Source organism: Dromiciops gliroides, chromosome 4 (genome assembly GCF_019393635.1).
Source record: "Dromiciops gliroides isolate mDroGli1 chromosome 4, mDroGli1.pri, whole genome shotgun sequence".
NCBI classification, from domain to species: domain Eukaryota; kingdom Metazoa; phylum Chordata; class Mammalia; order Microbiotheria; family Microbiotheriidae; genus Dromiciops; species Dromiciops gliroides.
The window spans coordinates 392,400,015-392,427,604 of NC_057864.1; the positions used below are offsets into that span (position 1 = coordinate 392,400,015).

The 27,590-nt window shown below is 35.9% G+C and overlaps 1 protein-coding gene and 1 non-coding gene across 2 annotated transcripts in view; one reads left to right on the forward strand and one right to left on the reverse strand.

Moving 5' to 3' along the window:
- Positions 1-27,590, reverse strand: part of SYNE1 (spectrin repeat containing nuclear envelope protein 1) — a 583,464-nt gene that overhangs the window by 69,994 nt on the left and 485,880 nt on the right. Inside the window, 7 exon segments of the mRNA XM_044001388.1 lie at positions 4,713-4,868; positions 9,615-9,740; positions 14,699-14,893; positions 15,738-15,972; positions 22,536-22,630; positions 24,213-24,360; positions 24,804-24,958. Coding sequence (XP_043857323.1) covers positions 4,713-4,868; positions 9,615-9,740; positions 14,699-14,893; positions 15,738-15,972; positions 22,536-22,630; positions 24,213-24,360; positions 24,804-24,958 — 1,110 coding nt within the window.
- LOC122727057 lies at positions 9,161-9,265 on the forward strand. The gene has a single exon (XR_006353025.1). It is a non-coding gene; the product is annotated as a U6 spliceosomal RNA (small nuclear RNA).

The window sequence follows — 27,590 nt, forward strand, 5'->3', positions numbered from 1 at the left end:
CATTCCCTAAGAATATAGCAAGTGCCTTAAGAGCAGGATCTTTGCTCTACCTACCTAACTAAGAGCAGGATCTTTACTTTAACCCTAGCCCGTAGCACATCTCTCAAATATAAACTTTCATTCATTTTTTTTTATTAAACCATCTTTTTTCCAAGTCCTCTTTTACAATCGAAATATTCTTCAAAGGTGTAAAATAGTAAATTATTATCACTGGAGGGCATATTATATCAGATTTTTAAAATAAAGTCTGAAAATAATAGATGCTTGGGTGGTAAAATGACAGAAAGAAGAGGTCTTGGCATGAAGACAAACTTTGTTTACTCTGAGATTTTGCCTAGAAAAGTTCCCATTAAAACTCAGAGCTGTTTGATGTTACTAGGAATGTGGAGCCTAAATATTGCTAAATATTCCGGGATATGCTTGCTTAGGAGCAGAATATATGCCTTCATATTTATCTGGAAAGACCCTCTACGTCAAAATATCTTACTATCATTGGCCAGTGGTGCCAGAAATTCCCTAAAGATTTATTCTCTTGGCTTAAGTGTGCTCTCTCCTTTTTAGTGTCCTTTTAAAATATAAATGCTTCTGGGAAGGGTGAGTTATTAAGTCACTACTTTAGTGTGATTTATGTTTTTAAAATTAGTTTCATATGTGAAAGGGGAAAGCTTAGAGAAGCATGAAAGGACTTGACATTATGGGCAAAGGAAGCAAAGGCCCAGAAAAGGGACATGGGAAGGTGCTGAAGATGAGCTCTGCCTACTTCATACTTTTGCTTGGAGTTATGCCCACTGGCTCTAGAACAGGGATCTTAACCTTTTTCTGAGGCATGCACCCCTCTGACAGTCTAATGAAGCCTAGAGACCCCTTCTCATAATGTTTTTAAAGGCATAAAACAAAATACATGGTTACAAAAGAAATAAACTAGATCCCAGGTTAAGAACTCCTCTCCTAACTTAACTCAGACATTTGACCACTAACAAGAGTATGAAGCCTACTTCCACAAGATTGATAACCTCATTCACTTAAAAGCCTTTATTGCTGAAAGGCCAAAACAGATGATTCAAAAGAAAATAGAAACTAGAAACTTTTCACATTACCTAGGTTTCCTAAAAGTTTGATTGTATTATTTTCTTCTCAGTCTTCTTTGTAAGATTATTGCATATTTTGCCATTCTTCCTAAAGGTTCTTTCCCGGACCTATCATTCAGTGATCTCTGTCTCTGTTTTTCATCTCGTCACTTTTCATGGATTGAGTTATCAACCTTATGCTGGTGACTACCAAATCTACATCTCTCTTCTCTTGGGTTCCAGTCTCTGGTCACCAGTTGCACTGCTGGATAGCTCCTACAAGATGTTCTACAGATATCTTAAACTCAACAGGTTCAAAAGAAAACACCACTCCTTCCAAAGCTACTTGTCCTATCTTCTATATTTCTGCCAAGAGCATTGCCATCCCCACAGTCACTTAAGATGGTAACTTCAGGGTTGTCTGACTCTTTCCTCTGTTTCAATCCCCATAGCCAATCCCTTGCTGAGACTTGTCCATTTTTACCTCACTCCATCTTTCATATCTCTCCCCTTTTCTCCACTCACATAGTTCTCATTTTGTTCATATGTTTATCACCACTCACTCTGACTTCTGATTCTGGTCTCTTCCACTTTCTAATCTATTTACTACATAGCTACCAAAATGATCTAAGTCACAGTTCTGACCATGTCACACCCCTGGTCCAAAATCTTCAGTCGCTCTCTGTGATTGCCTCTTGGATAAAATGCTTCTCAACTGGTACTTAAAATTTTCTGTGATTTTTCTCACTTTCAAGACTTATTTCATACTGTTATCATTCACATAGTCAATTTTCCAGCCAAACTGGATGAATAGGTATTCTCTAAAGTTGGTATTTGATAGTATGCTTCTGTCTCCACAAAGACTGACCCTTACACATAGAATGCATCCTCTTCTCCTATCCACCACTTAGAATCTGCTTTTGAGGTTCAGCTCAGGTAGCATCTCCTTTTTAAAGTCTTTCCTGATCTCAATTTTTAGTGTGATTTTCCTCACCAAATTACTTTGAAATTTTCTTATCTACATACATTTCACATTACCTAGAATGGATCCATACTTGGGTTTTGGTTTTTGGTTGTTTTTTTTTTTGTCTTTGCAGCTCCAGTGCTAAAAGAGACTAATTATTGATTTAGACCTTGAAGGGACCTTAGAGGTCATTTATTACGATAGCCTCATTTTACCCAAGAACAAAATGAAGCATAAACAGGTTAAAAGTCTTGCTCAAGTTCACAGAGGTAGGAATTGGTAAACCTAATTTTTGAAGACAGGTCATTTAGCTCCAAATTAAATAAGCTCTCAACAAAGGTTCATTCAATTAGAATTGAATTCAACAACTTGAATGCCCAAAGAATACACAGAACTATTTTTGTGGAAAACATGGAGCAATATGGACTAGATGACAATATAATTACACAGATTCAAGTCTGGATTCAGACTAGGCTCAAAGAATGAGCATTTCTGTTTCAAGGTCAACATGACAGAAAATCTTCAGCAGAGTGTTCCAAGATACTTGGTATGGCCCAATATTGCTTAACATTTTTATCAATCTTTTGGATAAGGCCATAGATGACATGCCCATCAAATTTACAAATAACACAAATGTAGGAAAGACAGATAGAATCAGGATCCAAAAAAGATCTTGACCAGGCCAGGATATCACACTGACTCTAAGAAGATCAAAGGATCATAGAGTGAGAGCTAGAAGGGACCACAGAGGCCAGCTAGTCCAATTGTCTTAGTTTACACATGAGGATACTGAAGCCAAAGAGGTGAAGTGCATTGCTCAAGGTCACATAACTAGGAAGTGTCAGAGCTGACATTTGAACCCCATTCCTCTAACTCTAGTGCTCTTGATTTTCCCACTGTTCCATGAAGCTTCTAAGGTAGGGATTCATAACCTGCAGCCAATGAACTTGGAATTGATTTTTTTGATAACTGTATGGAAGATAATTAGTTTTCCTTAAAAATATTAAGCTGATAAGCTTCACCAGACTAAAAAAGGATCCAAGATGCAAAAAAGGTTCAGAATCACTTCTCTAAGTACTACGAGGCTCATGAGTGGAGAGAGCAATCATGCTGATGAAATTATAGGTGTTTTAAAATAAAGTTAATGATATAATTTTTTCAATTCAGAAATAGTCTATTTAAGAAGAACAACAATTGAACATTATTACATCATTCTTTGGAGGCCACCTACAATCCAAAAGAACTGTATTTCAGTTGAATGCATGACGACCTTTACATTTAATTTAGGAATTAAAAGAGGCTATAGTAGCAGCAGTTGATAAGAAGAAGCTGCAGCCTACTTATCTGACCAGCACTGATACAGGCAACATATCTTTCTCTGCTTTAAATATGATTTATACAACAAGCATTTGAGATAAAAATATTCTTAAGCCGATACAGTAGAGATCTTTCCATTCTTCCTTTTGACCTGCAAAAAACCCTTCAAGCCATAAACAAGAATACAAACCAACAATTCACAGTTGTATACAGCATAAAAATCTGCTTTGCCAGACTGAAAAATAGATAATCTTATACATTTACTGGGGTATAATATCTACTTACAGCAGCTTACTTCCTCGTTATCATCTGTAGTTTCAACTACTCTGGAATTTCCATCAACTAAGTTGGGTGGACTATAAAAACAGCAACAGCTCTTCAACAGAGGTATAATGCCATTTTCTAGCTATTTACATTTGATTTTTAAAGTGAAACACAGATACCAGCTCATTTCCTTTTGTGGTTTTAAACTTGATGGCTGCTCACCGGAAATGCCTAACTCAAGAGCTTGTAAGAAAAAAAATTTATTGCTCTTGCTCAGTTATGAGCTGAAATATTAGCTATGAAAATAACTACATAAAAGCACCATTCCATCTAGGTTAAAGTTGGTGAAAAGATAAGGAAACAAAGGTTGATTTTTGCTTTACTCCATAAGACTCTGGGATTTGTAAAGATTTATATATTCACACATAGCAGTGACTCTAGTAGCTAATCGACCAGCCTTATCTCTAGCACATATTACATAGTCACCCATCCTAACAGTAGAATTCTAATTCTGTTTCCAAACAGATTGGTCAAGGCATTGGAACATCATTATTGGGATGGTGTCAATCCCTACTGTCTGTGATATTGTGGGGATCAAATAGGATAATATAAATTAAGTCCTTTGAAAACTTAAAGCACCATAAGTAAATATTAAGGGCATGTTACTGTAACATGCCCTTAAACATGCCCTTAATATTTACTTATGGTGCTTTAATCTGAGGAATTCACAGAAATATAGGAGAACCTTTTATCAACTAATATAGAGTAAAATAAGCAGAACCAAGATAACTATCCTCACAACAACTAAAACTATGCAAAGTAAATAATCATTAAAATGAAATTGAACTCTCCTGTTACTGAAAAGCCAATTGAAGTTGGATAGATCAAATAATGAAACATAAATCTTCCCTCAAGTAAGAGAGGTGAGGGATTACTATTGTGTACACTATTGGATATGGAGAGAGTAATGAATGGTTTTGCTCAATTGCTTTTCTTTGTCACAATTAAAGGTTCAACCTGGCCAACCCTAGTGGTAGGAATAATAGTTAAATAATTAGCATATAAAGACAGAAGACTTCAATGAAAAAAATGTGCCTTACCTGGTGACAGAGTTCTTCCCACTGCCTTTGTAGCAACTCTATACGTTCATTGAGGATAGAGATGTCATCAGCATTGATGTATGCTGAGAGAGTATCCTTCAGAAGTGCCAGATGTGCTAAGTCATCTGTCCAGCCTCCAACAGCATTTTCTAACTCCTGCATGAAAAGAAGTCATTTTGTTTGTTTGTGTTTTTTTTTTAGTGAGGCAACTGAGGTTAAGTGACTTGTCCAGGGTCACACAGCTAGTAAGTGTTAAGTGTCTGAGGCCGGATTTGAATCCAGGTACTCCTGACTCCAGCGCCGGTGTTCTATCCACTGTGCCACCTAGCTGCCCCCAAGAAATCATTTTGAATGTTTATGCTTTCCCATCAACATGAAAGCTCTCATAAAACTCTAATGAGTCCCATAAATGATATTTTTACTTTGATCACTACTATGTTTCCATATTATGAGAGTGCATTTTTGATATATAGCTATTTATTTAAATATGTGTTTCTTTCTTCTCCATTGGGCACCTTACTACTCACACTTGCTCTGTTTCCGTGATACCTGAAATCACAACACCCATTTTAGTCAACCTAATTATTAAACTACTACCTGGTCATTTGGCATTTTGGCAAATTCTACTGGGAAAATGCAAAGTTTCTACTTAGAATTGTATAATGATGATTCCTTCCATGCATCTCTCACGTGATCCTATTCAGTTCTAGTTCTCCACTTAAATTCTTTCCCTTCTAGTTTGGGATAATTCTGATGTTTTTAAAAAGACTGACTCCTAGATTCATCTTTCTATCTTTAATCTCTTTCATGTCCCACATCTCTGAACTATCTACTCTATGAAACATTCTCCTTTTACACTATGAAGACATAAAATATATACTTATGGGCATCTAAGTTTTGCAGTGAATAGAGTGATGAGCTTGGGATCAGGAAGTCATGAGTTCAAATCCTACCTCAGCATGTACTAGCTGTATTACACTGAGCAAGTCAGTTAACCATTGCCTGCCTCAACTTCCTCATCTGTAAAGTGGGGGCATTAATAGCACTTACTGGATCAGGTTATTGGGATGAAAAAATAAGATAACATATGTAAAATACGTTGCAAACCTTAAAGTATCCTATAAGTCCTGGTAGCTGTTATTATTATTATATGTGTAAAATATGCAAATCAATTATATCTTGCTGTTATTACTCATGATGGATAACCTAATGTTGTAGCAAATTTAATCATTTAAGCTAGTGACAAAGTTAATATCGTTTGTCTGCTAATGTAGGTATTGACACCGTCCCAATAATGATGTTCCAATGCCTCGACACTGCTCATGCCGTGCTTTGACAGGTTACCCCTTTTTGTAATTTGCATAGTTTTTGCTCTCCAACAGTCTTTCAATGTTAGGATTCCAACTAATTGATCACATAAGCAATGTACTTCATATAGGTTTCTGGCTCTTTACAAAGAGGCCAGGACACTTAAAACAAAACATAAAATCTAGGCATGTATGTTTGGAGCTGAAATTCTAGATAATGTGGATATATTACACTTTAACCAATATAAGTCCTTTGGTTTGTTGTTAAGGATGGCAGAGTATTGGAGAAGGGATTGCAGAGGGAAGGCAGGAGAAACAAGGACAGGAAAAAGTTTCTTTCAACTGTATCTAAATAATATCATTTATTTTGTTAACATCAAAATTAGTTCTCTGATGGAGAATCATGTCCCAGGGCAACAATAGTTGTTTCAGGCACCAAATTCTCCAAGTTACAATACTCTCATTAATAACTTTAGAGAGCTAATTTCATCTTGAAAATGGAACTGGTCAAAGACAGCTCTTGTTTGTCTCCAGTTCAAAGCCTGGGGAAACACAGAATCACCATAGTAGAGTGTATCTCCATTATCCTGATTAAAACAAAAACAACACACTTGACACTTACTAGCTGTGTGACCCTGGGCAAGTCACTTAACCCTCATTGTCCCACAAAACAGCAACAACACAAAGTTTTCCCACCACTCTTAAAGCCCTTCTTTTTTAAGTCAGCAGAATTCCACAGAGGGTTATCAGTTATGCATTTAAAGGAGGTTATATAATTTCTTTAAGTAGCCTTGAACTTTCTTTTTACTAAGGATTACTATCTAAAATGAAAAGGTTTTCAATTATTTTAAATAGTAAAGATGAACTTTATACTTTCTAAAGGAAGTAAAGGAGTAGATTTTAGGTATACCAACTTGGCAGGAAGATGGTGAAACTGATTGAGCCTATTAACCATCATCTCTTGTGATACTGCTAAGAAATCTTTTTGTCACCTCTGAAGCATTACTTTCATATCCCGTTATATTCATAACAACAACCTCACAGATTTTTTGAATGTAAATTATTATTATATAGGCTTGTTTTATCAATTTTTTCTAAATAATCAATAACAGGAATTCAGGATTAACATATGGCCTACAAACTGTGGTGAACATGCTTCTATTAAGATTTCCTAGAAGGTTTATAAAAGTTGATTGTTGTATACTGTAGAGATTTGTTAAAATTCCAATTCCCTCTTCATATTTTTTGAATTGTAATATCCTAGAACTATTTATATAAGATTTAAAAAGTGTTTATATGAGTATTAAGAGCCTAAGTTTATGTTTATGAAGCTGTTTACATTCTATGTTTTTCATTAAAATATTTAAATAAAATGTATATTATTTTTGGTTTCAAAAAAAGACATCTGTCCAAACTATTATTTGTCTTATGCTTCAAATTTCAGTATATCTCCAAGAAGAAGAAGAAGAACAACAACAACAACAATATTTATATGGCTTTTTAAGGTTTGAAATTATCTTTATATGTTATCTCATTTGATCCTTAAAAGATCTGCAAGAAGTAGGTGCCATTATTATCTCTGTTTTAAAGATGAACAAAGTGAAGCCATGAGGTTAGTGAACAGCCCAGGGTCACACAATTGGCAAGGATCTGAAACCATATTTGAATCTGGGTCTTTCTGACTCCAAGACCAGTGCTCTATTTGCTGGGCCAGCTGGATGAATGAATAACATTTTTGACTTTAAAAGATTATGGGGGGCAGTTAGGTGGTGCAGTGGATAGAGCACCGGCCCTGGAGTCAGGAGTACCTGAGTTCAAATTCGGCCTCAGACACTTAACATTTACTAGCTGTGTGACCCTGGGCAAGTCTCTTAACCCCAATTGCCTCACTTAAACAAACAAACAAACAAACAAACAAAAAAAGATTATGGAATCCACCCATGTATATCTTCTGTCAATATCCTGATGTCTGGGGCTAAGAGGATGAAGGCTAGGAAATTGGATTCAATTTGATTTCACTAATATTTACTGAACACCTGCTATATGCAAGGCAATAAGTTAGGACATGTTAGAGCTGACTCACATTAACAAATTTCATAATTGTAGTTTTTCCAAAAAAAATTTTCTAATTCTGTCTCTCACTGAATGGTTGTGTGACCCTAAACAACTCACTTTCCTACTTTGATGGTCACTTTACTCAACTGCCAAATAATGGAGTCAGATTAGAAGGAACTTCAAGAGTTGTTACATTTCTACTGTAGGTACCGAATTGTCATAGAAGATAGAAAATTGGGCCTGGAGACTGGAAATCCAGCCTCACACATTTATGACCGTGTGACTCTGAGCAAGCCATATAACTTCTGTCTGCCTCAGTTTCCTCAATTCTAAAATGGGGATAGTGATAGCACCTACCTCACAGGATTGCTTTAAGGATCCAACGAGATTACACACACACACACACACACACACACACACACACACACACACACACTGCCAGGCACTAAATAAAATGAGTGTTTTCTTCCTTTCTAGTAAAATGTATATCCATTGATATAGTAATGGCTGCTCAATGATGTTAATTTCAGGAGCACATTAGGGAGTAGTCTGTATCAGTTACTTGATTTGTTTCCAAGTACAATTTAAGGTGCTGATTATAATCTGTTAATGTTTTGGCCCTAGGAACTAGAAAATGCCATCTGCCTTCAAAAATTCTTAATATATGTAACATACAGGATATCATCTACTAAGTTTCCACAAGACAACTAATAGAAACCAGGAGCTAGGGTGTGTTCCTCAGAAGGCAAATATCTGTAGAATTTCTTGATTTGGCAATCCCCCAGTTTGTTAACAATTATGACAGATTAGAAGATACATTTCCTTAAACTCGCCTTTCCTTATAATCAAACCGTTTAAAGTAATTATGTTCATAATTCTCCTTTTATGCTCACATTCTGAGTTTAAATATACATCTATATGAATCCTTAAGATTCATTTTTGTATTCTTTAAGTGCAGAAAGGGTATAATTTCACCAGTTGCCATAAATCAGATACATATAGTTCTCCCTATAATAACTGCCTTTATGTAATGTAACAGCAACTTGTAGATAGATGTCGACATTTATTTTTATTATTAGAAGCAAGGTGCTCACTTTGGCAACACCAATATTATAATTGGAATGATATGAGAAAATTAGGATGGCCCTATGTAAGACTGACATGCAATTTTGAGAAGTGTGCGCATATTTTTTCTCAATGTGGGATAGGAGGGGAAAAGTAGTAGGCAGAGAAGGCATAACTTTGGAAAAAATTTACAAAGAAGAAGCAAGTAGTGAAAAGAACACTCAAATGGAACTCAAGAGAAATGGGCTAGAATTCAAACCCTAGTACTGACTAACTGTGGGGCCTTGGACAAGTTATTAACTTCTTTGAGTCTCAGTTTCTTTATCTGGAAAAGGAAAGGAGTAATGCTTTCATCACCTACTTTATAGTCTTGTAAGGGAAGCACTTTAAAAACCCTAAAGAAATCCATGAATATGAGATATTGATTATGCTTTCAATTTCATTATTACTGTAGAGATGAAAGTTCAAAGGTTACCTTGCAACGCATTTGCTCTGCGTGGAGCTCATCATGGTGATCTGGCAATTGCTGGGCAAGCTTTTTTTTGAAGGCTCTTAATTTCTCCAGGGAATCAGCTATTCCCTTTTCACATTTTTCCCAGTCCTAAACAGAAGGAAGAAGAAGCTACATGAAGTCTCCCAGTGGGAACTTGGAGTTAAGAACAATTAAAACAAAACAGTCTAATAAATCTTTCAAAAATTAGTTTGGAAAAAAAATTCTCACTAAAGTTTGTGCTACATCTTAAAATGTAATATTAAGATTTTAAAGGAGGGGTGGCTGGGTGGCGCTGTGGATAAAACACTGGTCCTGAATTCAGGAGGACCTGAGTTCAAATGTGGCCTCAGACACTTGACCCTTACTAGCTGTGTGACCCCGGGCAAGTCACTTAACCCTCATTGTTCCACTCAAAAAACAAAAAACAAACAAAACCACTTTGATAAGATTGCAAAGGAGAGTGAAGGATATATGCCACCAGAGCACAGATGCAGTAGAGTGCAGACACAGTTCTCTGTTCAACTTCTGAACCTGATGACTTACCTGATGGTAAATATGGACTCTCTGGAGGTCTCCTAAAGAATTGTGTACTGCATCCAAAATTCTCATTCACTACTTCAAAATCCTTCACTTGCTTCCCATACCCAGTGCCTTACACCCTTGTTTCTCCCTACTTTATAGAAAATCACTCTTGTCTAAATATCTTCAAGCCTGATTACAGGTAATAAAGATAAATTAATGCAACATGCTCAAGGGTGGATGGAAATGATGACAACAACAATAATCCTTCTTCTGATCATGAATTTATATATGTGTATATGTAAATATATGTATATATGTTCATGTAAATACATGTAGCCTACATAGATGTACACATAAAATTTTATAAACACACATATAGGCTACACATAGTTCATGCATGTTTTACATATGTGCATGTACTTATGTGTTCACGTATGTTTACAAAATTATATGTGTGTATGTACCCATGCACACATGTATACATGCTATATATTTTACATATTTATACTTATATATGCATATTTACAGCAAAATCTTATACATACATACACTTACATATATACATATTTCCATATTTTAAAAATAAATTCTCAAAGAAATTAACCTAGTTTATGTAAGCTGAAATCTTCCTAGAGTAAATATTTTTTGCCTAGTATTAAAGCAGTGTATTAGCTTCTTATTCCACTTAATCGGAACAGAGACTTAGAAAGGTGAACATGTGATTCAGTTTTTTAATCTACAGTGAGTCCATTTTCTGCACTGCGTATTCACTGAACTAATTTTATGGACATTTCTTTAGAAGTAGCAACAACCAAAAAGCTAAACATATATTGGGATTATTTTGTATGTCTGTGGTATGGAAGACAACATTAAAATGTGACTTCACAAATGTTACCTCAGCACCATCATCATCAATATCATCATCAATAATGAAAATTTGATGCAAGATTAAATACACTCGGGGGCAGCTAGGTGGCGCAGTGGATAGAGCACCGGCCCTGGATTCAGGAGGACCTGAGTTCAAATCCAGCTTCAGACACTTGACACTTACTAGCTGTGTGATCTTGGGCAAGTCACTTAACCCCCATTGCCCCACAAAATTAAAAAAATATATATTAAATACACTCTCACGAGTTAAATAGGAATTCCATTTTCCATGAATCTGCTACCAGAAATCTTCCCCTTATATAATGTATAAGTGAATTCTTGCTGTGGGCTGAAGTCCTCCAGCTAATTGGATGTGTCACATAAATCATCAAATAGTGGAGCAGCATAAGGAGAAGTGGGGGTGAATCATGTCATCAAAATGTTCAGGCTTGTTAATAGGTCCTAAAGATCTTTTTAATCTGCTCACAAGCTAATTGGTATACCAAAGTAAAAACTGCTCTAGAAAATGCAATATTTATAGAAGACATATATGAAAGAAGAGAAAATTCACATTTAAGCACTGGATTATAACTGGTAATAATAATCCTATAATCATATATATGTATGTCTCATATATACAAATATATGTACATACATATGCTTGACATTTTTCCTGATCTAAAGTTTTATTTTTCTAAATGTTAATAGAATAAATAATATACATCTACATAATTTCATATAAGATGGGAGGGTACTATTTATACTTTTTGTTATCTGATTTATTCCAGAAGCATAAGAAGCAAATGGTGATAAATCTATGTCTTTTCTATCCATGGCTTTCTTTCCTTATTGCTCTAGTCTAGGAAAGTAGATTTTGCTAATGCATAATGTAGGTGGCATGCCAGCCAGTCAATAAACACTTATTAAACAATTACCATGCACCGGGCACTGTGCTAAACACTTGAGATTACAAAGAAAGGCAAAAACAGTTACCGTAGTGAAATCTGTAGTGTATGCCCCATTCTCTCCTATGACCCTGACACCACACTGATGTAGGCTCTCACTAAAGTCTGTTGTCTAATCTCATCTTAAATCTCTCCATTCTCCACTCAGATGTCAAACTGATCTTCTTAAAGCACAGGTCTAACCATATCACCCCACTATCTAATAAACTTCAGTAGCTCCCTATTAACTTTAGTATTAGATATAAATTCCTCTGTTTGTCTTTTAAAGCCCTTCATAACTTGGTTCATTTCTATTTTTCAGTTTACTTCTGTCCATTTAACCCTGCAATCCAGTGACATTGGTTTCCTTGCTGTTTCTTGCCAGAGACACTCCATTGGCCAATTCCATGAATTTTTTTACTGGCTGGTCCTCATGCCTGGAATACCCTCATTCCTACTATGTCCTGACTTCCCTCACTTCAAATTTCAGATATAATTCCACCTTCTGCAATAAGTCTTTCTCAAACTCTTTTAATTCCAGTGCCTTCTTCTGGAGATTATGTCAAATTTGTCTCATATACATATATATATGTATATGTGTATACATACACGTGTATGTATATAAGTATATACATATAAACACGATATATGCCATATAAGATATATACACAAGACATGTAATGTATATTCATAACACATATAAACATACATCATGTGTGTATTTCACACATACATACACACATATATCACAACACACACTTCTTGTTCATACACAGTTATTTGCATGTTGCCTTCCCTAGTATACAATTAGGTCCTTGAGAGAAGAAATTTTTTTTTTTTGGGGGGGTGATCTTTGTATTCTGAGTACTTAGCACAGCACCTAGTACAGAGTACGTGCTTAGTATATTTTTGCTGCCTTGACTTAACACTGACCTCAATAATCTCTAAGGAGAAGATAACATGCAAATATCTATGTATCTATCTATTATCTATTTATCCATCAATCCATCTCTCTACTTATCTATCATCTATCCATCCATCTACCCATTTATCCATCTCTCTACTTATCTATCCACTTATCTATCATCTATCAATCATCTATCTATCCACTTATCTGTCATCTATCTATCCATCCATCTACCCATTTATCCATCTATCTACTTATCTATAATATATTATCTATCTATCTATCTTTCTATCTATCTATCTATCTATCTATCATCTCCTCCCCCCCCCCCCCGCCCAGATATATACATACACTATAAGTGAAAGGTGATCTCAAATGGAAGAGACTGAGGGGAGGAGGCAATCTGGGAAGCCTTTCTACAGAAGGTGGACTTTGAGCTGATCTCCAGAGAAAGCCAGGGAACCCAGTAGGTAGAGGTAGAGGTGAGGAAGGAGAGTATTTCAGATATGGGGGATAATCGGTGTTAAAGTCCTAAATCAATCTGTCAATAAGCATTTATTAAATGCTTACCATGTGCTAAATAAGGATACACAAAAAAGGGCAAAAATAATACCTGCCCTTGGGGCAGCTAGGTGGCGCAGTGGATAAAGCACTGGCCCTGGATTCAGGAGTACCTGAGTTCAAATCTGAACCCAGACACTTGACACTTACTAGCTGTGTGAACCTGGGCAAGTCACTTAACTCCCATTGCCCTGCTCCCCCCTAAAAAAAATCCCTGCCCTCATAGAGTTTACATTCTAATTGTGAAGGCAAGATCTCTATATAATCTATAACTATCTGTGTGCATATGAATCAATCAATAAACATTTATTAAGTGCTTTCCATGTGCCAGGCATTGTGCTAAGTGCTTATAAGACACATACAGAGTAGATGGGGACTAGGTGCTAGAAACACTATGAGGCACTATGTAATTAATGGGCTTCAGATTTTTTTTTCCAGAGATTTTGGATTTGACCTGTGATTTTATTGGCAAAGAGAATTCTGATAACTACAGAATTTACAGAGAACCGACTGATTCCCCACCCAGTCCCCCTACCCAGTCAGATGAATTGCCTGGGGCTGACTGTCTTTGTCATTTCCAGACTCTTGATGGAATTATGGACTTTCCCCCAAGCAACATATCCCCTCTCAATGTTTCCCCATCTTACTCCCAGGACTTTATGTTATTATGTAAAAAGGGTCCACCTACATTAAGTAGTTTCTATTTAGAGTTAGTAGCATCTATACTTAACTTAGGAGCAGTTCTATTGTTTCTGTTCATTTACATCAAGTAGTTGTACTTGACTCTGGAGCAATCTTTTAGTTCCCTTCTATTCTGTTACCCCATAAAAACCCTGTCCTCTGTTCCCATCTTTGGGTATTCCTAGCTTCTGAGCTTTGTCATACCAGGAACTATAGTTTCTCTGCCCTGATTAAAGACCTTATTTCTCCTATATTGCTTGTTTCCTTAATTTGAAGGTTAACAATTCCCAATGAGGAAACCCCTTCCATTGCTGAGCAGTACCTGCTCTAAAATGAAGCCCAGTTGCCTGGGCTACTCAGAGTGTAAGTGACTTGCCCAGGGTCACAAAGCCAGTATGGAATCAGAGGTGCAACTTGAAATTCTTTTCTTCCTGTTTCCAAGACTAGGTCTCTTGTCCATTAACACTGTGTTTCCTCTTCAGTTGTCTTATTCATATAGTAATGGGGAAAATGACACAGTTACAGAGGATCTTTAGAAACTAAGAAGTCAAGCTCTCTCTCTCTAGATGAGCAACTCAACTTACTTTCAACAGGAAGCCAAGTTTTTTCTTCTGTCCTTCAAGGCAGACGCTGGCTGATTTCCACCTCTCCTGGATTTCCATGAGTTCAGACTGGAGGACTGCCTCAGCCCCACTGTCAGCAGAGAGTAGCAGCTGCTTCCCAGCCTCCACAGTCAGAATGTAACTCCCTTGTTGTCTAAGGAGAACTTTTTCTTTGACCTGAAAAGAAAACATTTTCAATGTTTCACTCTTTTTCTTCTTTAAAGGGGTTGTAAATTCACAATAAGAAAGAAGATCTTTATTTCTTGTGTGTAGGACTTTGGATTTTAGTGGAATGAAAATCTGACCAACATGCATGAAGTTATTTATATAAGATCCTTGAGTACAGGTACCATGTCATATTTATCTTAGAATGTCTCCCAGCACCTCATATAGAACATTGTATATAATAGATATTTTAAATGTTTTGTTGTTGACTGTGAACTGAAATGCTTTCTCTGTTGGGTGAAGGCAAAAGAGTCAAGATAAGAAGAAAGCTGAGGGATGTCAAAAGCTATGGTCACTTTTACCTGTTCTTTAATATTTAAATATTAAATGAAAACACTGTCACCATGAGTTTTCCCTGTGTTTATAATCTGATACAGTCATTCTGAATTGAGCAGAATCCTTGGTACATGACAGTAGACTATGGGAAAGGCTGCTATCTTATCTGATCATTATCATTATTAGTTAAGGCTTTGCATAATCAAGGAACCATTTCAATTCAATTCAGTCATTATTTGAAAAGCAGATAATTTTTGTCATTTAGGTTGCTTACAGTCAAAGAGAGGGAATAGATATATACAAGTGATGATAATGTAGAGGGAATAAGATAATTCCTAACGAGCTGGACAACTAAAGTGCTATCAGAAATTTAAGAAATATTATATGTTTTCATTACAATATTAGACAATGGAGAACTATAACTTTCCTAATTCCAAAGGCATTCTGGAATAAATACTGGAAATGTAGGGTCAAGGTAGAGGGAGAAGGAGAGTGATAGGAAAAAACATTTTGCATTTACCTGTACTTCATCAAATAATGTCCTAGCTTGTTGTAATGATATAGGGACACTTCCCAATCCACTCACGGGTTGATAGGACACTTCGACCAACCATTTACGAAGCTTCTCTGCCATTTCCCGATAGCGTTGCCACTGTCGAATCTGACTATCAATGATCCCTCTTCTCTGCTGAGCCCTGCGAATGACTCCCTGCCACTGGTTACTAAGAAGTGTCAGTTTCAGGTTGAACTCATCCCTGTTGAGAGAGTAGCTGCACGGTGAAAAACCATGGCTAATACACATGCACTTCCCTACTAAGATACAAGTTTTCAGACCCAATGAATCTAAAAGGGATCTTGATAGGCATCTAATCCATCTCTTCATATCAGGCAGGATCATTCTTAAACCATTTCAAATGAATGAAATTATTTAAAAAAAAAAACCAGAGAATGACAGCTCTATAATCTCTTTTAGTAATCCAACTCAATGTCTGACAACCCAAATACTCAGTCAACTCTTTCCTATATACCTAATTGGAATCTCCCATTCTACATCTCAGATCCATTTTATATTATCTCAGTGAAAATGAAAGAGATAATTCTTCGCATAAGAAATACTCTCAAATACATTGTCAAGTTTTCCTTCACTTTTCTTCAGGCAGAAGAACCTTAATTCTTGTAACCTTTCCTGACATGAATCTCCCCATGAAACTTTCTAAGTTTTCCAGAGCACAGTTTGTGGGGCCACAGTCTTACATTGTAACTGGTATGATGAGCTTGTTTACATGTCTAATTCTAATTTATATATCCTTACCTTTATTTCATTCTACTCTTGATTTTGCCTTTTTGAAAAAAAAAATCCAACAACATTTCTATGATATTACTATTATCTACCTTGAATATTTGGACTTTATTTTATGATTATACGAATTTTCATTATATGCTATTTTAGAATTATTTTATAATTATCCTTCCCAGAAACTATCCTGAACTTTCTGTCATGGAGCTTTATTTTATTTTATTTTTGTGGATTCAGGATATTTTCCCCATTTAATACCATTTCATACTTTCTAAAGAAAGTATTTTTTACAACCAGTTAGATTAATGAGATAACTTGAACATGTGTGTTTTATTCCACAATAATAATTCCTTTATGACAGCATCTTTGGGGAGGGAAAGAGGGAGAGGGAGGAGTATGTATGGGAGGAAAGGAGAGAGAAAAGGGAAAGAAAGAGACATAGAAAGAGAGAGAGAGAGAGACAGTGAGAGACACACAGAGAGAGACAGAGACAGAGACAGGTGGTGATAGAGACACAGAGAGAGAGAGAGACAGAGAGAGACAGAGACAGAGACAGAGACAGAGACAGAGACAGAGACAGAGACAGAGACAGAGACAGAGAGAAAGTATACAATACTGGGTACAGAATTAAGCCCAGGAAAACAACCTGCTTATGTCCTCTTATACTGACAGTGATCCACTGATCATTGTGGAGGGCATTTATACTTCAGGAGTAGATGACCTCTGATGTATCTCCTCAATTAATATTTAATAATAATTGTTTTAATTAGATAGTGACATTTTTCAAAAAGAAAGGGAACATTACTGCCTGTATACCAAAATACTGTAATTCATATGTGACGAAAAAAACTGCAGAAGAACTTTCTGAGTTACAAGACTCAACGTATGATTTTCTTGTCAGCTTTGAAGGGACAGTCAGATACTACATCTTCCTAGCTGTGTGGCCCCTGGATAAATCACAATCACAGCCTCAGTTTCCTCTTAGGTATGTTGTGAGGATCAAATGAAATAATATATTTAATATCTTTGCAAGTTTTAACTATATAAATGTTACTTATTACCCCTGCCCCAATCCCAACCAGGGGTAGTATTAATACATATCTAGCTCTTAAATTTTCCTCTTTATTCTAAATTCATAACCAGTTATTTATATTTCTATCAATCTTTTTTTAATCTGAACACATATTTTAAAACTTTATTTCCTTCCCATTTCTCTTCCAAAGCTTGTCCAAAATTATCCTTTCTTTGTTTTTCTCTCTCCTTTTCTTTTTCTTTTTTTTTTTTTTTAGTGAGGCAGCTGAGGTTAAGTGACTTGCCCAGGGTCACACAGCTAGTAAGTGTTAAGTGTCTGAGGCCGAATTTGAACTCAGGTACTCCTGACTCCAGGGCCGGTGCTCTATCCAGTGCGCCATCTAGCTGCCCCATCTTTTCAAGATATTAAAACAATAAAAATGGTTTAATCACCACTAGTTAGTATAAGAATAGACCTGGTAACACAATCCTACCAAAACTCACCCTCAGAATCTTCAAAAACACCTCCATCTACTTTCCTGTTCTTCTTTCCTTAAACCTAATTACTCCCTCAGGGAAGCTTGGTGGTATAGTTGATAGAGCACTGGACATGGAGTCAGGAAGATCTGAGTTCAAATCTGATCTCAGAGACTTCATAGCTATGTGATCCTGATTGCCTCAGTTTCCTCAGCTATAAAAAATGAGCTGGAGGAATAAATGGCAAACCACTCTAGTATTTTTGCCAAGAAAACAAATGAACAACACGTTTCTCCCTCAATGATCAGCTTTCAAGAGTTTAAAAAAATTATTAAATGTTATTGTGTTTCTGTTTTGCTTAATTACTATCATTTCAATTCTGTTGTGTTCAATTATTTTGTCCAAATATAGAAATACTGCATGAGAACTTGTCATTTGTTGTCAAAATATTTCATGCAAAATGTTTAGTTCATTGGTAGCAGTGATAATAATCCCCACAATAGGAAAACAAACACATGTATATCAACAAAAGCCATAGGTCTCTACCACAACAGAAAACAGGTAACTATTTTCCTTAAAGTCCCTACAGTCACTTTCATCTCTATTCCATGATCCATTGATCTTATGTGTAATTTTAATGACATTCTAATAAATAATACTATTTGGGAAATATAGGCAAGAATAAAACTGGACCAATTCATCTTTTGCTTATTTGGACAGATATGAGTTTACCTTTATGTTTTCTACAGAGAAGATACTTACTATATAAATCAAATCAATAAAGCAAGCATGACTTTTGAGACTGATGTTTATACTTTTTTTTTTTTTTGGTGAGGCAATTGGGGTTAAGTGACTTGCCCAGGGTCACACAGCTAGTAAGTGCCAAGTGTCTGAGGCTGGATTTGAACCCAGGTCCTCCTGACTCCAGGGCCAGTGCTCTATCCACTGCACCACCTAGCTGCCCCAATGTTTATACTTCTTAAGAGAATAATGCAAAATATTTCAGAAACATCTAATAAATAACACCGATAATGCTATTTACAAATCATTCTACCTGTCCATTACATCAAGCTGCTTAAAGTTCAGTAATAATTGGCTAAACTATTTTTAATGAGCAGCTAGGTAGTACAATGGATAGAGGGCCAGGTTTGGAGTCAGGAAGACCTGAGTTCAAACCCAGCCTAAGACATAAATGTTATTCTCCTAAGAAATATAAACACTGACATCTGAAATGACATTTGCTATGATTAATATAGTGCTTTCTCAATAGCTATGTGACCCTGGGCAAGTCACAACCTTGTTTGTCTCAGTTTCCTTGTCTGTAAAATGAGCTGGAGAAGGAAATGGCAAACCACTTCGGTATCAAACCCCAAATGGGGTCATGAAAAGTTGGGTATGACTGAAAACGTCTAAATAACAATAAATTTTTAAATGTTTTGTACACATGAAGTAACAAAATGTCATGTCTTATAATTTTGGCATTTCAGTAATTAATAAATGTCTTCTAATTAGTTTGAATAAATTTGGTTTTACTACAGTTTAATTCATTAATCAATTTATTAATTTGTTGTTCAATTATTTTCCAGTTGTGCCTGACTCTTTGTGACCCCATTTGGGGTTTTCTTAACAAAGATACTAGAGATGTTTGCCATTTCCTTCTCCAGCTCATTTGACAGAAGAGAAAACTAGGTAAACAAGGTTAAGCAACTTGCCCAAAGTCACACTGTTCATAAGTGTCTGAGCCTGTATTTGAACTCAGGAAGATGAATCTTCCTGACTCCAGGCCCAGTACCCTATCTGTATGACCTAGCTGCCCATAATTTATTAACAACACCCATTTATTGAATGCCCAATACATTCAAGTTCAATGGATTGTATTAGCTGTTGGGAAGATGCTAAGTTTAGCTAAAAGAATTATGGATCTCAAGAAGCCTACAGGCAAATAAGACACAAATACAGATTAAAATGAACAAGTCAATTAAAGAAACACATGCTTACTGTGTACAAAGTACTGTGCTGAATGCTGGAAGATACAAAATGAAAAACAATTCTTATTCTCATGGAGCCTACCTTCTACCATATGGTTATATTTAGGCCATAGTTAAATAAAAGAAAGGTTATTTTGAGGAGAAAGCAATATCAACTGGGTGGGAACAGTAAAGGCTTCTCCAAGTGTTTCAGTACATGAGCAGAAAGAAGCAAAAGACTCTAAGAGGATGAAGGCTCCAAGAAAGAGTCCATTGAAGGCCTAAGGGACAGCCTATGCTAAAGTACAGAGGAGGAGAACAGAATATTGAGTTCAGAGGACAATGAGTAGGTCAGTGTGGCTGGAGGATAAAGTATAGGATAGAAAAGCAGCCTGAGAAGGTAGATTTGAACTAAAAGGTAAAATGTTCTAAGTGTCAGGCTGAGGAGCTTACAGTTTATCCTAGAGACAAAAGGGAGCCATTAAAGGGCTTTTGTTTTGTTTTTTGGGTTTTTTTTTTTTGGTTTGTTTGTTTTAGTAACACACTGAGATCTTTCCATTAGGAAGATTATCTTGAGGGGCAGCTAGGAGGCACAGTGGATAGAGTACTGGCCCTGGAGTCAGGAGTACCTGAGTTCAAATCTGGGCTCAGACACTTAACACTTACTAGCTGTGTGACCCTGGGCAAGTCACTTAATCCCAATTGCCTCACTAAAAAGAAAAAAAAAAGAGGAAGATTATCTTGGAAGTTGTGTAGGGGATAGACTGGAAAGGGGGACAGACTGAACACAGGGAGACCATTTAAGAGGGTATCATAATAACAGTCTATGAAAAAAGCAATGAGGGTCCAAGTCACGAGAATGGTTATATGGGTAGAGAAAAAGGTTTGAATGGATGCAATAAAAGGAAGCATAACTGAAAAAATCCTGCCAATTATGAAATATAGGGAGAAAAGGGGGAAGAATAAAGAATAATTTTGATGTTAATTTGAAAAAGGAAGGAAGGAAGGGAAAGGAAGGAAGGAAGGGAAAGGAAGGAAGGAAAAAGGATGAAAGAAAGGAATGAAGGAAGGAGAAGGGAGGAAAGAAAGGAAACAAGGAAGAAATCAAGGAAGAAAGGAAGTAAGGTAAAGGAGGGTGGGAAAGAAGGAAAAAAGAGGGACAGAAGGGATAGAAGGAAGGAAGTGAGGGAGGGAAAGAGTAAATATTTATTAAATGCCTACTATGTGTCAGAGATTGTGCAAAGTACTTTATAAATATCATCTCATTAACTTCACAGTAACCTTGAGAGGTACATGCTACCACTATTCTCATTTTATAGCTGAGGAAACTGAGGCAGAGAGAGTTAAGTGACTTGCCCAGGGTCACATAGCTAGCAAGAGTCTGAGGCCAGATCTAAACTCGTCTCTCGATTCCAGTCCCAGTGCTCTGTCTACCGTGAAGATACTGGTGCCAACCACAGTGAGTGCATTAGAGTTGTAAGATACAAAGGTATGTGCTGGAATTTAAGTTCCTTAATCATGAGACTGCTTCTCTTTTCTCTTTGAATGACCAGTTCTAGCATGCTTTCTGTCACATAGTATGGACTGACATGTGAAGCCATAGTTGGGAAGGTCTTTAGATACCAGGGATATTAGGAAAGATTTTATTGAGAAGGTAGCATTTAAATTAAACTTTAGGTGGCAGCTAGGTGGCACAGTGGATAAATAGCTGACCCTGAATTCAAGAGGACCTGAGTTCAAATATGACCTCAGACACTTGACACTTACTAGCTGTGTGACCCTGGGATGTCACTTAACCCTCATTGCCCCACCAAACAAACAAACAAACAAAAAATAAATTAAACTTTAAATGATAGATTACAGGAGCACAGAATTCTGTTTATTTTCTGGGTCTGCCCAGGATAGAAGTACAGCAGGCATAGGATGGATCCCAATACTAATAGGTAAAGAAGGCTTTGAAGAAAGGAGGATAGAGTTAAAGCTAGTAGGAAAGTTAGTTATCAAATTCTCATTGTACAGATGGGGAACTGAGGTACAAAGAGTTTGAACCAAAGTTATACAAGTATTAAGTGGTAGAACCAGAACCAAATCCTTTTGAACCCAGGTCTTTCACTATACAAGACTTCCTCTCTAGATAGGAATTCAACATGTTAAATGGAGGGATAATATTGGGGAATGTTGGGAATGGGGTGAGGATGAGTCAGAAGGCAGGCAGGTCCAGGAACAGAGAACAGCTAAGGTATGGCATTAGGAGATGAATGACACATTCAGTGAGTAGAAAATGGTGTGGGTAGAGGATGGTAATATGAGATGATCATGGAAAGTTAAACTAACATGAGATTATAAAGGGTCTTGAATTAATTCTGGATTAAATACGGAGCATTGTATATTTTTGAGCAGGTGACATTTTCTACATATGAGAAAAATTATTCTGACAGTAGCATAGAATTCAAAATGATGGGAAAGAGAGTGAAGGCAAGAAGACCTAGAAGAAAGGTATAATACCTTATTTATATTGGCTACTTAATTCATTGGCAACTTTCCACATAGGTATTCAAAATCCTACCTGTCATCCACTTGACCTTGTTCTAGAAGGCGCTGCCCATCAATAATGATTGAATGCAAAATCTGTTGACGACTGAACATCTCTGCTTGAAACAACTGTCACAAAAAAAAATATATATGGCAATGAGAAAAATAACAATAATATGCTTCAGAATCCTCCAACCTGATAATATGTATTAGAAAAACTTAATTCCATACTAACTTAACAGACATTCCTTCCTTCCTTTTATTGCTATCTTCTAAGACAAGCACATATTTCTTCTTTAATTCATATGATAATTGATTAAGTATACCAGAAGATAAATGATAATATATCAATTTAGAAGTGCTGAATTGTTAGATAAGGAAAGTTGTCAGAATTATTTTTTACTGAAAAATAATCCTGATAGTGGGCAAAATTTAAATTTATTTTAAATAAAATCACTATAGATACATGTAATTGAGAACTGGAAGTTTTTGTTTGAACTAATAATGATTAATTATTATGTCTGAAATCAAAGATTTTAAAATACCAAGCAAAACCATAACATTTTCTCTAATGTTTGTATCTAAGATACATGTAAAAGAATAGGTTAGATTTTCAAATGATTCTACTGAACAATAGAAGATAATGAAATGATAATAATAACAAATTTTATGTACATGTATATATACATCTTTAAGGAATAATAGTCTCTCTGTCCCTCTCATTCCTTAACAGTCTGCAATTAAGACATAACTTTTACTTCTTTTGTCCTTCATAAGTATTACCTCATTTGATCCTCACAAACTCCTACAAAGGTAGATGCTATTATTATCCCCATTTTCTAGTTGAGGAAACTGAAGCAAACAGAGCTTAAGTGGCTAGCCCAGGGTCACACAGCTAGTAAATGTCTGAATTATGATTTGAACTCATATCTTTCTGTCTCCAGGCCCAGTGCTCTATTCACTGTGCCACCACTCAGGTACAGAAATGTATAGAGAAATTCTTACATATAATAAGTTCCCACTTATTATCTATTATCTTCTACTAAAGTTCTATCCTAAGCAATTATCTTGGTTTTTAGAAGAGTTTGCCTATTAGGTCTAAGTTCTGGTATTTCTGACCAAGAGGAATAGGTCCAAGTACAGATCTGGTGGCATATTTTCTTCTGAAAGTTAGACTAGTTAAGTTTGGAGAGATTCATTGTCAGAAGGTTGACAACTTGAGAATAATAGTCATTATTGTTGTTACTGTTTTTGATGGGGTGATGGTGTTGGTAGTGGTGGTGGTGTTAGTGGTAGTAGCAGCAGCAGCAGCAGCAGCAGCAGCAGTAGTAGTAGTAGTAGAGGTAGTAGTAGTAGTAGAAGCATTAAGAGCAAATCAGACTGCTTACATAGAACTGTAACACATCAGTCAGAGTACATTCACGAATGAAAGTCATAGGGTTCTGGAATACTGAAATGTAATATTATATATTACATTGTATGTGTACAGTGAGCTGATCAGGGAGGCAGGCTCTCATAGGTATTTTATTAATTAAAATATAAAAATAAAATGCTTAGGAAAAGGGGATAGGTTGCTAATGTAAGCAATTATTAGATTGTTCATTACTGCTCTTCCTCAAGTGAAATACCCCTTCTGTTACACTAGATTTATATAGCCCTTTTTAAATGGCTCAGAATCCATATTCCCCAAAATTCTAATATCATTACTTACCTCATGTGCCCTCTGCTGCTCTAAAAGACGTTGGTAATTGCCCGAAATCTCTACAGCCAACTTCTGTTCTGTCTGAACCAGGAATTCCATCCACGTCTCACATTTTTCCAAGAAGGTTTGATGTTGCAAAAGGAATGATTGTAACTTACTGAAAGAATAAAAGGTAAGAAACAAAAAGAATAAAATGGTAAGATCAGAAAATACCTCTATCTTATTGAAATAAAGTCACTAAATTTTCCCCAGCCTTACCAATAGTATGACTATCATCATATCTGTAATGCTATAGATACCTTTTATACGATAATAATATCTGCTGTCTAAATAATCAGTTTCTATATATTTGGAAAATAAATAAAAATGCACTAAAAGTTTCAATTCACCATTTAAAAATAATTTAAATTTATTAAAGGAAAGTGATATTTAATACTTAATGCAAGTAGAAATGCTTTTGTTTTACTCAATTCTAATTTTCAGAATTATTTTCCAAATTATGGCAGTGTTATGAGAGAGAAACACATTTTATAAATCTACAGACCTTAAAAAGTCATAAATGTAACTTTACTTGACCTCAAATTTCTGAGCTTTTGTTACCTGAATCTTTCCGTGGTCTGAGAGGAGATTAAAGACCAATGTCTATTCAGATTCTGCATCCGTTTGATTTCCTTATCATTTAGTGGTAATCTATATCCCAGTTCATTTAAACGATCTAAATCTGGAGCCATGCTGCTGAATTTTAACATCTGTCCCTGAAATAAAACAGCAAAGAATCTTCTTACCACCATGGATAGTGAAGTTGAAGTACTACTAGCAGCCTAAGTGTCCCATTAGGTCTTTATTACCTAGATTTATGGGTTAACCATTTCCCCTATTCTCTACCTGCACAATTCTTTTATCAAATTTTAGACCACATGATAACAGCGTTTCAGGAAAATAGGGAAAAAGACGATACACTAAAGATATATTGACTAGGTGATTTGTGGGAAAAAAAGTCTTTCATGTCAGGATAAGGATATAAATAAGACTAATTATTAAAAATAATTTTTGCAGGTTCAGACAATTTATATATGGCAACCTTGACTTCATTATTCCAATGCATCTTTGATAGATGAGAAATAGCTAAAGTGACTAGCAGAATAAATGATACATTTAAAGCTTTTTTTTTTAAATTGAAGTCTTATTACTCTTTTCTTCCCCTGATAATTACAGGAAAGATGAAGCTGTTTTATTTTTGGAGTTTTGCTCTTTCTCGATATTGGCCTTAACTAGGCTGGATGATGTGCATACATTTATATGATAGAGAACATCTGACATTAGAATTTTATACAATCTCAACCTTATTTCCTCAATCACCTTCTAGTTCATGCCTCACTAATGTTTTGTACATTTTCCCAGTCACCTCCCAAATGAACTGTAAATACTAAAAGAGATATAACACTGCTGGCTTCCATTCCCTCTAAACTTAGAAAAACTGAATTAACTGTATTTGCTAATACATATTTGAGAGGCAGTTTATTGTAGCGGATGGTAGGCTAGCCTCAGAAGAAGGGAGACCTGAATTCAAGTCCTGCCTATGACAGGAGCCTGTGTGACCATGGAAAGTCATTTAAGCTCTCTGTGCCTCAAGCTAATCTCTAACATTCTGAAAAAAATAAAGGAAGAAAAAAAAAAGAAGGAAAGAATTAATAGACAGTAGACCTCTCTTTTCCTTTTCTCTTTCCATCCTCCATAATGGAACCAAACAAAGCATGTTATGTATATCTTTCTACCCAAATTTATGCAGTTTGCATTCATCTCTCCATCATTAGGACATTTTTATCTATTAACCATACAAGTTATGCCAAATAGGGGAAAATAAAGTATTTGATATCTTTTCGTTTTTATATCAATTTGTTTTTACAGTAATTTCTGGATCTACTTTGTCATCTGTTGCCCTACCTAGGATCTACACAGTAAAGTCCCCCTTGAAACAAAGATATTTAGTTAAGGAAAAGCAATTAGCATGTTAAAGTCCAACAGGATATGCAAATTTTCCAGTCATAGGCCTCTAATTCTTCAAGTAAAGAAAGGAGGTTCATAAAAAAACTCTTTAAGATTTTTATTAGTTAGCTTATATCTTGTTCTATTATTTTATTGAATTTTAAAATATTTGAAATTATTTGAAATATTTAGCTTTTTGTATTTACATTATATTCATTTATGAAAACATATAATTTTCTCCTCTCTGTGACAGTAAATCTTTTTTTTTTGTCATACAGAATAAGAAAGGAAAAGGAAATAGTTCAGCAAAACCAACCAACACACCAATCTCATCTGATAGATTATTCAATATTCCACATCCATAATTTCCTATCTCTGCAACAAAATCATTGTAATTGATCTTGGTCTTTATAATTCCACAGAAAGAATAAACGAATGCTTTCTTAGACATGTTTGGTTTTAGATTACTGTCTCTTCCATCAGAGTTAATGCAAAGTAAGAGACATTCTAGATACCTTGCCAACTCCTTTCTCTCCTTTAAGCACAATATGATGCTTACTAACTCATCTTCCTCCTTGGCATCACCTCTTTCATCTAGTGTAATGCCTTAGACAGAAACTAGGTGGCACAGTGGATAGAGTGATGGGTCTGGAATCAGGAAAATTCATCTTCCCGAGTTCAAATCTGGCCTTGGACACTTACTAGCTGTATGACTAGTTGGACAAGTCACTTAAGCCTGTATGCGGTAGCAATTGGAATGATGCCACCTGCTGGAGAGTTACTATAGGAAAGCTCCACCATGAGTAGAAGGCCTCTGAGGGCAAGTCATGTGGTCGAGGTCCTTGGCGTCAGGAAGTGACATTTGCTCGTGGGTACTGTCTATCAACGCTACCAGCCAATCAACTTGAGGAACCTCCCATTTCTGGGAGGAGGACACAAAGTAGGAAGTGGACACTGGCAGAGGTTTTTCTTCTCTTTTGGTTCCTGACCTTGCCATGGTGGGTAGGATGATGGTGGTCTCTTAGAAATAGTTAGATTTTTACCTTTCTCTCTGATCCTAATGCTCTTTAATAAATACTTAAACACTTAAATACTCTTGCTAAAGCTTATAATTTATTGGTGACCTCTTATTAGATTCTAGATAGCATAGCTAGAATTTTAGCCCCTTATAATGCCTCAGTTTCCTCATTAGTAAAGTGAGCTGGAGGAGGAAATGGCAAGCCATTCCACTATCTATGTCAAGAAAACCCCAAATGGGGGATGGGGGGGCGGTCATGAAGAGTTGGACATGACTGAAAACAACTGAACAAAATGCCTCAGATGAAAATGACAAGACATCTGCTATTAAAAGAGATTTTTTACCTTCATCTTGAAGTGATATATTTTCCCATTTGTGAAGCT